Source organism: Oncorhynchus clarkii, chromosome 5, assembly GCF_045791955.1.
Source record: "Oncorhynchus clarkii lewisi isolate Uvic-CL-2024 chromosome 5, UVic_Ocla_1.0, whole genome shotgun sequence".
In the NCBI taxonomy this organism is placed as follows: Eukaryota; Metazoa; Chordata; class Actinopteri; order Salmoniformes; family Salmonidae; genus Oncorhynchus; species Oncorhynchus clarkii.
The window spans coordinates 42,285,698-42,296,902 of NC_092151.1; the positions used below are offsets into that span (position 1 = coordinate 42,285,698).

Consider the following 11,205-nt stretch of genomic DNA (forward strand, 5'->3'; position numbering starts at 1 on the left):
TTACCCTCTGTACGTTTTTTTCCCACTCATTATTGTTATTTACTGTGGAGTTATTTCTCGTGTCACCAGTTGCAAAAATCACTAAAGCTGGAGACTTATCTCCCTCACTAGCTTTAAGCACCAGCTGTCAGAGCAGCTCACAGATCCCTGCACTTGTACATAGACCATCTGTAAATAGCCTATCCAACTACCTCATCCACATACTGTATTTATCTTGCTCCTTTGCACCACAATATCTCTACTTGCACATTCATCTTCTGCACATTCTATATTGTAATTACTTCGCCACCATGGCCTATTTATTGCCTTACCTCCATTATCCTACCCCATTTGCACATGTTGTATATATACTTTTTCTACTGTATTATTGATTGTGTTTGTTTATTCCATATGTAACTCTGTGTTGTTGAATGTGTCGAACTGTTTTGCTTTATCTTGGCCAGGTCGCAGTTGCAAATGAGAACTTGTTCTCAACTAGCCTACCTGGTTAAATAAAATAAAAGCCTATTTTTTTTTCTGTTTAACTGCATTGTTGGAAAATGACCCCTAAGTAAGCATTTAACTGTTAGTCTACGAAGCATGTGACAAATAACATTTAATTAGACATAGCCAAGGCTACTATGACAACGATTGGAACAAAATATCAGAATTAGGCTGCCTGTCTAAACGCAGTCCACATTTCTTTGAAGACGTGTTGATTTTGAAAGACAGCTGATTTATCCAATCTCGGCACAATATTTTGTTATCTCGAATCTGCACTCTCCAATCAGTGAAAGAAGACAGACGCCCTATTTTGCGGCCGACTGTAATGGGAAGATTGTTCAAGCAATTTCAGGACAAAAATTGGCTGTGAAGAACACGGTTTGGCTGCAGGTTTGTTTCATATTAGTTTAGCTAAAAAAATAAATCAAAATAGGTTAGTGGTTCGCGTTCAATTATTTGAGGCTGTTTGTTAGTTAACGTAATTTATTTTATATTTTAATCTGTCAATGGGGAATTACATCAGTTTTGGGCTCATTTGGGGACACGCCTAGAACTGTATCGCTAATATTAGCTAGCTAGGAGTCGAGCCTAGTTAATTTAGTTACCCAAACGTTTGCGGTTACCTCCGTTGAGAAAAGTGTAGCTAACGTGGCCAGTCATTCCTCAAGCTAACGTTTAGCTATGCAAAAGGGCCTTCGTTTTATACTGTAGTTGGCTAACTAGCGTGAATTAGCTAGCTTGCTAACTCGCCTAGCTACATACAGCGCATGTAACGTTACACATGGATTTTGCCAATAATCATAACTACCTGGTTAACGTTATCCAGATAACAGGTTCAGACAACGTTAACAGAAACATAACAGCTGACTTCTTGACAACAACAACAAAAAATGCGCTAGATAACGCGTTACTGTACATGTGTTTGTGCAGAAGTAGCTAGCTAATATGGGCCTTCAGAGCTACCAAGTAATCTAGTTGGGTGGCAAGCTAACGTTACTAGCTAGATTACTTCCAGTGTTGCCACGCATTAGGTCATTGACTGGCTAACGTTAACTAGCAAGATAAATAGCTTGTCCACATCAGTATTAAGCAGACGTTAACTTGCTAATGTCATCCCTTTCTTACACTACACCACACCAGAAGTAACTTATCTAGCTCGTTACAATGAGGTGGCAAACTACCCCCTACAAATTGTCGGGCGACTGTACCGTGTTAATTTTAGACCCGATATTACATTTAGCTATGTCATCAAGCGGCAACCACACGTATTCAGGGCGGTGATTTGATGTTTTACGTTAAATTACAGTATAGTAAGTACACTTGTGTATTCTGTGGCACAGCAATAATTAATTAAAGTAGCCTAAAGACCGGCAGATGGCGATATTAAGTTGTGCCATCTTACCGTCCAAATGCATTGTATGCAGCCGGCAATACATTCATATCCTCTGTGGATAAAATAAAAAACGGGGAAATGTGTACTTTCCTTTCCCACCACGCTGCTACTGGAGTGGCTAAAAGCCAATGCCGGATGTTTTCAATCACGTTCAGCCAATCGGGTTTAAACTCAGACCAGGGGGTCAGTTCATTTTAAGCAAGCCTGTTGAGTTGGCAGCATCGCATTAGTGGAAACCAAGACTGTTCTCAAGGCAGTCCTGGATGTAACTAGATATGTTGAGTCCGGGACAATTTTAGCTAACCCTTTTCCTAACCATAATCTAATCGTCCCAACCTGCCACTAATTCTCCTAATCTGCTCCATAAGGGTTTCCTCACCTGCTACAAAAAGTAACTTTTGCTAGTCCAAACCAGCAGACCTGCCCAGAGAGTCTTGGTTTCCACTAATGAGATACAGCACTGCATTAGGTTAGGGGTGGGGGGGGGGGAAAAGACTGCTGCAACGTGATACAGAACATTCAGGATTATAATTTAGCTAGGAGGAAATCAAAGCCTATGCTGTCTGAATTGAGAATGTTGTAGGTAAGAAACGGTCCACGAGGGATACGAATGTATTGCCGGATGCATACAATGCATTTGGACAGTAAGATTACAACTATCGCCATCTGCCAGCCTTTGGGATATCATTTTTGATAGTTGTACGCAGGGGCAAGGCAACAGGTTTGATTAGTGACAGGATTGGTGAAGTCTTGTCTGACAAATCCTCAGTCCTCAAGAGGCATGGTCTTATTTCCATTGTTGCCTCCCCACAGCAGATCCACAGAGAGGAGCCTGTTCACGTTTCACCGCTGGTGCAAGACAATGGAGACAGAAATCGAGCAGCAGGAAGAAGAGACCACGTTCAGCAACACTGACACTAACGGTAAGACATGAAGGCTATTCTGTCAGTGCACTCAGACATATCAACTATTGGAGAAAAGCAGTGTTGTCAGTCTTTACAGAAGGGACTACTGGTATAGCTGCATGCTGGCACCATGACTGCATGTCAGATGGCCATGTTTTTTTTTGTCCAATTCACTGCTGTTTTGGGAGCAGTTCTGCCCAGTTTTGATCCAGGAAGAGGAGTGGTAGGGGCTGAACACATGCTGGGTGAATGCTGTTGCCTGGCTGGAACATGTATAGGGCACAGTGTAGCATCAGGCTAACGCTCCAGGTTTCTCCCATCAGGTAAACGCCCTGCCGAGGACATGGACGAGGAGCAGGCCTTCAAGCGCTCTCGCAACACAGACGAGATGGTTGAGCTGCGGGTACTGCTGCAGAGCAAAGTAAGCCTGTCAACAGAAATGGGATTTTAGGCCTATTCCTTTTAAAAATCAGAAATTCCTGATAGACACAAAACAATCTGACCCATTATTCTGTCCCTAAGTAAAACCCTCGTTTCCCCTCAGAATGCTGGCGCCGTTATCGGAAAGGGTGGCAAGAATATAAAAGCCTTACGCACAGACGTGAGTATACAGAATTGGAATCACCAAATATTTTCCTCGACTAGGGGATTTGCTGTAAAGCTATAATTATTAGGACTGAGAATTGCTAGGGACCTCAAGATACGATATCACAATACTTGGGTGCCAATACAATATGTATTGCGATTCTCATGATTGTGAGAATTGTGTATTGGACGTTCCAAATGTATTATTGTTCACCATGTCTGCTGCAGAGACGAGGGGGAGCATAAGGACGAGTTTTGATCAAAAAGTTGCTGGCTTACTATTTAAAAATTGGAGAACAAGCTATAGGATGAAATACCAGAGTTTTGGCACAGCAGACTAGCGTGAGCTAATGCTACCTACAGTAGCAAATAAATGTATAAATGCATTCGGAAAGTATTCAGACCCCGTGACTTCCATTGTTAGATTACAGCCTTATTCTAAAATGGATTAACCCCCCTAAAATGACAAAGCAAGAGTTTTTTAAATGTTTGCAAATTTAAACTGAAATCACATTTATATAAGTATTCAGACCCTTCAGATCACTACTTTGTTGAAGCACCTTTAGCAGCAATTACAGCCTTGAGTCTTCTTGGGTATGACACTACCAGCTTGGCACACCTGTATTTCCTGCGTCGTCTTGGCTGTGTGCTTAAGGTCATTGTCCTGTTGGAAGGTGAACATTCGCCCCAGTCGGAGGTCCTTAGCACTGTGGAGCAGGTTTTCATCAAGGATCTGTCTCCCAGTCCCTGCTGCTGAAAAACATCCCCACAGTATGATGCTGCCACCCCCATGCTCCACCGTAGGGATAGTGCCAGGTTTCTTCCTGATGTGACACCTTTCATTCAGGCCAAAGAGTCTTGTTTCTCATGTTCTGAGAGTCCTTTAGGTGCCTTTTGGCAAACTACAAGCGGGCTGTCATGTGCCTTTTACTGAAGAGTGGCTTCCGTCTGGCCACTCCATCGTAAAGGCCTGATTGGTGGAGTGCTGCAGAGATGGCTGTCCTTCTGGAAGGTTCTCCCATCTCTGGACTGGAGCTCTGTCAGTGACCATCGGGTTTTGGGTCACCATCAAGTTTTGGGTCACCAAGAAGAGTCTTTGTGGTTTCAAACTTCTTCCATTTAAGAATGATTGAGGCCACTGTGTTCATGGGGTCCTTTAATGCTGCAGAATGTTTTTGGTAGCCTTCCCCAGATCTGTGCCTTGACACAATCCTGTCTTGGTGCTCTACAGACCATTTCTTCAACCTCATGGCTTGTTTTTTTTTCTCTGACATACACTGGCAACTGTGGGACCTTATATAGACAGGTGTGAGCCTTTCCAAATCATGTCCAATCAATTGAATTTACCACAGGTGGACTCCAATCAAGTTGTAGAAACATCTCAAGGATGATCAATGGAAACAGAATGCACCTGAGCTCAATTCTGAGTTTCATAGCAAAGGGTCTGAATACTTATGTAAATAAGATTTATGTTTTTTATATTTGATACATTTGCAAAAATGTCTAAGCCTGTTTTCGCTTTGTCATTATGGGTATTGTGTGTTGATTGTTACGTTACTGTCTTATTCTAAAATATATCAATGTGGAAAGAGTCAAGGGTTTTGAATACTTTCTGGGTGCACTGTATATGTATAGATATCATATTGTCCAAAAATATTGAGATATGTAACTTTTTTTCTTTTCTCCCATCACTAATAATTGACGTTGTATATCTAACATTTTCATAGACATTATGGTATCCAGCAACCCCATTTCTAATGACAACCCTAACGAGCCCTATTAAACAAATGTGATCCCTGTAATTAAATGGTTTTCCTCTGATAAAAGTAATCTCCCATCTATAGACTGACTGTCATTGTTTGACTTGATTGGTCAAATGGTGCATGTCTGAAACTTGGAGGTACAACTGCAGCTTTATTTTATACAGTAGTCAGATTCTCGCTTTCCCAAATGGCACATCTATAGGTTGGCTCATGTGGACAGACATGGTTTGGCTCGATTGGATCAGATTTGGGGTCGAGGGTCGTTGGGGCATTCTCATGGTTCAGATAAAAGGAAACGATCCTCCCTACTGAACTCTGAATGTGATTTCTAATGCCCCTTACAGCCTTGAAACTATACCGGACTGTGGCGATGTCCCTTCAACTGGTGTCTCAAAGCCTGAGCGGACCTATAGTCTGTTACAACCTCTATAGCCATGCAGCCCATTTAGCTAACCGTGTGTTTGTTAGAGCTGGCTCAGTCTAGTCGCCGTTGTTCTTTTTTAATTTTTTTAAAGCAGTATAGTGATGGAGTATAGCGTGTATTCAATTAAAATGTATTCCTTCTCCCCCTCTTCCCTCTCCTTTACTTTTTTATTTTTGGCCACCTTCCTCCGTTGCCCATGTACTGGATCGACATGCCCCTCCTGCGTTGCCCACCTTGACGTTGGCCCAACCTCCGCCCCTGAACGCCCGCCCACCTGACACCCCGGTTGGCCCCGCCCCGCCCCGCCGCCCGCCCACAAACGTGCCCCTCCTTAAACGGGCACCTTACTTGACATCATGTGATTGAATGCCCTTGCCCAATGCCAACCTCCACGGCCAATGCAGTACAATGCCAGTGTATCAGTCCCTGACAGCAGTGGCCCAGAGCGGTATGTCCCACCAGTTATTGCCTCACTGCCTGATTAGAACAGAGAAACATGTCTTTGATAACCTGCCTTCTGTTTCATTTTAACATTTTTTTACATATAGAACCCCTCCCCTTCCCCTTTATCAGGAGACGTGTATTGTTCCATTGAATTTTTCTGTCTTCTCCCCCCACATTTAGGTATTTCCATTTAATTTGGACCTTTTTTTGTCACTACAAATGAAGTCACTTGTCCCGTACAGAGGGAGATTTCAAAATAATAATCCTCCACTTTCAGTAGTTCTTGTTGAACTGTTGGATGTTTCCTTGCTGTGATATTATTCGTCTTGAACTGTGGAAAGGAAAGCCAATGATATTTCTCGCTCTGTCCTTCTGGCCCACCTTGCTCCCCCCTACCCCCTGCGCCCCTCCCCCACCCCACTGTTCTCAACATCACTGTTCATGATCTGAGCGCTCAAGCTCCGCCCACTCTGTCACTCATCACTGTCGTCTCTTTTTTTTCCCCCCTTGTGCTGCATCTCCCTGTTTGGTTTCTCTCAGGCCCCCCCATCGGTCCAGGCTGCCTGCCAAACCTCTCATCCCCCCCCCCCGCTCCTGTCCGCCACCTAGTGGTTACCACTCGCATCCCCCCCACCCCCTGCTTTCTTTATTTGTTTCTGTTCTACCCCCGACCCCCTGTCACTATGAGAAGTTGTGCCGTTGGCACGATTGTGATGGCGAGTTTATTCTATCTTTTTTAAATTGCTGCACATGATGGTTAAAAGAAGGCTTCTCTCTCCCCCCCTGACTGTGGCCAGCCTTGTGCCTCACGTTGTAATCTAACGCCCAGCCAAACCTGCCCCATTCCAATCTTCCTGTCTTTCTTTGTTGAATGAGAAGCGAGTGCATGTCAAGTTGCTCGTATTTCAGGGAAAGCCAAAAGATGTACAGTATACAGCAGTCCTCTTCTTCCTTTGCTTTTAGTTTTTTTAACTCTTTGTGTGACCTTCACGTGAGTGTTAGTCTTGAAGTAAGTTTTCTTTTACTTCTGTTTTTTCTTTTCTTTCTGTTTTGCCTCATTACCTGTGGCCACATGCCATTCCCTAACAGGATCCTGAGTGTGAGTGCAGATATTGACACTATCGGAGAGATTCTGCTGAAGATCATCCCTACTCTGGAAGAGGTGAGTCCCTCGCGGCCTCCAAAGACATACAGTACATGTGTAGGTTTGTATTTTTCCGGATCCTCAGTCGAGAGTTAAAGGCCGTATTTGACCTGACTGATCTGTACCTGTTTTTTCCTAGTACCAGCATTATAACGGGATTGATTTTGACTGCGAGCTGCGTTTGCTGATCCATCAGAGTTTGGCCGGGGGAATCATCGGGGTGAAAGGTGCCAAGATAAAGGAGTTAAGAGAGGTAAGATGGGATCCTGTTGTCTGTCATGTGTACACCACTGGTTTCAAAATGCTGACTTGACTCAGTCCATAGTCATGGTTAAAGATAAGCTGAAATGTAGAGTGCATGTGCTTGATCAGTCCTTAATCGTTGTTGCCAACTTGTCCTTAGATGGCTATGGGGAGTGTATTGGAAGATGTATATTATTTCATGCTCAAAGCTGAAGAAGGGTCAAACCCATTTTGAACATTTGGCATTGTGTGGGTGTATTTCATGCTGAGCTTCCTCTGTCTCCACCAGAACACCCAGACCACCATCAAGCTGTTCCAGGAGTGCTGTCCTCAGTCCACTGACCGTGTGGTTCTGGTTGGAGGGAAGCCAGACCGTGTTGTTGAATGCATCAAAGTTATCCTGGACTTGGTATCTGAGGTGGGTGAGAGTTCAGTTCTGAGCCAGTGACCACAACACACTCACCCATCACCAGTGTCTAAACATGGAAACTCACTGAAAGTCAGTCACTTATACTAGAATTGTACCGATTTTTAACAGCAGACACTTTCCATTCCATTTACAACAGTTGTGGACATTGTAGTCATTTCAGAGCTACATTTCTTCACAGGGCTACATACATATAGCATCTCAATAGTATTATCCATCTTTCTGTAGGCTCCTATCAAAGGGCGCGCCCAGCCCTATGACCCCAACTTCTACGACGAGACGTATGACTATGGCGGCTTCACCATGATTTACGAAGAGCGGGGCCGGCGACCCATGGGGGGCTTCCCCATGCGGGGCAGGGGGGGCTTTGAACGCATGCCCCCCGGCCGCGGGGGCCGACCTATGCCCCCCTCCAGACGGGACTATGACGACATGAGCCCTCGTCGGGGACCGCCACCTCCCCTGCCAGGTAGAGGAGGGCGTGGAGGGAGCCGGGCTCGAAACCTGCCCCTCCCCCCACCACCACCCCCAAGAGGAGGGTAAGGAGCTTAGCTTCCTTTTTGTTCTTTCATTGACTTGTTTGTTTATGGCTACCTCTTTTTTATCACATTCAGTTACTCAGTAAAAAAAATCTAACCGTGTACTTTCCCTGTGTGTAAGTGTCACAGCTTCCCCACTACTGTTAGTCATATACATAATCTCAGGGAGTTCTCCTATGTTAACGCGATCATATGGACCTAAGTCATACTATTAGACTAGTCCTTAAAGTAATCTTTAAGTTCTCAGTTCCACTGAGTCATGTTGCCCGTGTTGTTTGTTTGCAGAGGGGACCGGTTCTCCCACCAGAGTTATCACGGCAACATGGACGACAGACCAAAGTAAGTCATTTGTGTAAAAGGCAGCAACTGCAGAGTGGTTAGGGTGAAACTTTTCCACTTCTCCAAATCAGCATAGTTTTTAGGAGAATGGAGCTCTCGGCTGTGGAGTTGAAAATGTTGGGTTTACTCTTCTGTTGATTTAATGGGCGTCAATATGATTTTAACCATGGCACAGTAGCTATTCTGTCAACATGACCTCTTTTCCTATAAGTGGATGACTATATGAACACCACATCTGCATCGGTGTCCACCAATGAATACTGATTCCAAAACAAGTTGTTGTGGCTCTTCACACTCTCGGGTGGCTAAACGACAAGCCAAGAAGGACTTGTCACACTTGTGTTGTATAGACTTGTCAGCCCGTTGGTTTGGGGGACACTGTCTGTCCACTAAAGGTGGTAAACTGAACCCTCTCCATCTCATGCCATGTTAACCCTGACAACCTCCCATCTTATCGAAGCAGCGACAGGAGAGGAAGACCAGGAGACCGCTACAACAGCATGGTGAGTGACCTCAGCATTTATGTGTTTGGATAAGGGTTTACGCATGGTAGAGCGAGTTAGTCTGTCAATTGCCTGGTGTTATAATAGTAGGCAAGTCGACACAGTTTGGATTGTTGTAGCTACTCTACTTATGGAAATGGATTGGTATTGTTTTCTTGTTCTAGTGAAAGCACTGTGGTTTGGACACTGTGGCGCTGCTCTTCAACGAGCGAGAGCACTGGTTAGGCCTCTTGTTGCCTGGCAACAGTTGTCTCCTTGGTTACCAAGGAGCAGCTGAGTACATAGTCTGGAGCTGCTAAACTAACAAATGAACTTGAGGTGAAACCAAAGCGATTTCCGGGCAGGGTTGGTAGGGTCGTACCAATAATGTACATAGTCGAAAATGAATAGGGCAGCTAAGATTCATATGCGCAAATTATGGAGCTCAATCTTAAATGTAAACCAGTATTGACTTGATGTAGGTTTCAGTGTTGTAATAAGCTTCTCATTTTGTCTTTCTCTCTTCCCCATGTCCTGCTGAATACAGAGTGGTGGATATGGTGGTGAGTCTCCTCTCTTCCACATTTACTTTTGGTCATGGTAGTCTCTACCCTATTTGAATGTCTCTTAGGTCGGGGTAAAGACCTTTCTGTCCAGTAAGCACCACCAGCTCTCCCCCTGTCCTTTGTCACCCTGTTGATCTATTGTAGTCTGTCAGCCACAATGTGACGTATTGTTATTCTTTTCCTCCATCTTTTCAAAGACAACAATTCCTCGTGGGAGCCCTTTCAGTCTGGTGAGTGAAAAAGGATCACATTTGTATCATGTCTCATTTTGTTGCTTCTGTATTTTGTTGTCGTTTTTATAAAGGGAAGACTTTCCCCACAACAGTGGATACATTCTAAATGATATCTCTTGGTCTCTCCAGGTGGCCGAGGGTCATACAGTGACATCGGGGGTCCTGTCATCACAACACAAGTGACCATCCCCAAAGATGTGAGTAAAGGATCAAATAGCAGTCCCAAGCATAATCTTACCACCACACACACACTTCCATAAAATATGTACAGGAGAAAAAAAAGATTTGAGATTATTTCCAATTGATCAGAAACTCCTCACATAAGCCTCTATTCATACATTGTTGAAATTTCCCCTATACCTGGTTGTCATTGTGCCAATCACATTGTTGGGGAAAAGTAACCCTGGCTCCTCACTTGTCGTAGCTGGCCGGCTCCATCATCGGGAAGGGCGGCCAGCGGATCAAGCAGATCCGTCACGAGTCGGGAGCGTCCATCAAGATAGACGAGCCACTAGAGGGCTCAGAGGACCGCATCATCACCATCAATGGAACACAGGACCAGATCCAGAACGCCCAGTATCTACTGCAGAACAGGCACGTGCTAGCACCCTTTCCTCTTCTCCGGTGAAAGCAGTATGGTGGAAACCTATTCAACCCGTCACCTATCAGTGGTAATCAAGGAAGAAAAAAAATAGTTGTTAATGACTAATGGAAATGAAATTGAACATAATGGAGTTTTAGAAATTATTCCTGGGGTTCCTTTATTCACTTTTCCACTGTTTTGTGTTGCAGTGTGAAGCAGTACTCTGGTCGGTTCTTCTAAACAGGAAAGTGGAGTGAAGCCAAACTGCCATGCGCATTCTCTCCCTCAGAGCCAACATTCCCCTGCTTTGGGTAGATGTGCTCTCCCCCGGTCATTTAACATACCATCTTTTAATTAGAAGAAGTTTGGAAATTCTCTCAAAGCTGTCGAATGAATCCCTGTTATTTTTTGCGCTGCTTGTTTTTTTTCTGGATTCTTGTGCTGTTCTGTACTTGGAGTAAACTCATGTGTTCTCTCTCCGCCTCCCCTGAGCCACTCCTCACCCCAGTCAGTACAGCATGCAGAATGTAATCTTGTTTTGTAAGGAACATTTTATGATTAAAAAAAATAAATGTAGGTTCTTTTTGCTTATTTTTTTTTAACTGAAAGACTAGGTGCTGTATAAAAACTGAAATATACAGTAATCATTTCA

General features: G+C 44.1%; 1 protein-coding gene across 7 annotated transcripts; it reads left to right on the plus strand.

Moving 5' to 3' along the window:
• The first annotated feature begins 785 nt into the window (after window positions 1-785).
• LOC139408871 (heterogeneous nuclear ribonucleoprotein K, like) lies at window positions 786-11,003 on the plus strand. 7 transcript variants are annotated; one of them, XM_071153277.1, is made up of 16 exons: window positions 786-873; window positions 2,690-2,799; window positions 3,105-3,202; window positions 3,326-3,382; window positions 5,958-6,001; window positions 7,087-7,159; window positions 7,281-7,394; window positions 7,674-7,802; window positions 8,040-8,350; window positions 8,636-8,689; window positions 9,150-9,192; window positions 9,719-9,734; window positions 9,935-9,967; window positions 10,100-10,167; window positions 10,395-10,564; window positions 10,763-11,003. In XM_071153277.1, exons 2-16 carry the CDS (start codon window positions 2,739-2,741, stop codon window positions 10,791-10,793), a joined length of 1,302 nt encoding a protein of 433 aa, XP_071009378.1. In that variant the 5' UTR covers window positions 786-873; window positions 2,690-2,738; the 3' UTR covers window positions 10,794-11,003. The 7 variants fall into 7 exon arrangements, with proteins under 7 accessions (XP_071009378.1, XP_071009383.1, XP_071009377.1 ...); XM_071153282.1 differs by having other exon boundaries at window positions 9,153-9,192; XM_071153276.1 differs by having other exon boundaries at window positions 10,395-10,641; window positions 10,763-10,979.
• The last annotated feature ends 202 nt before the right edge of the window (window positions 11,004-11,205 follow it).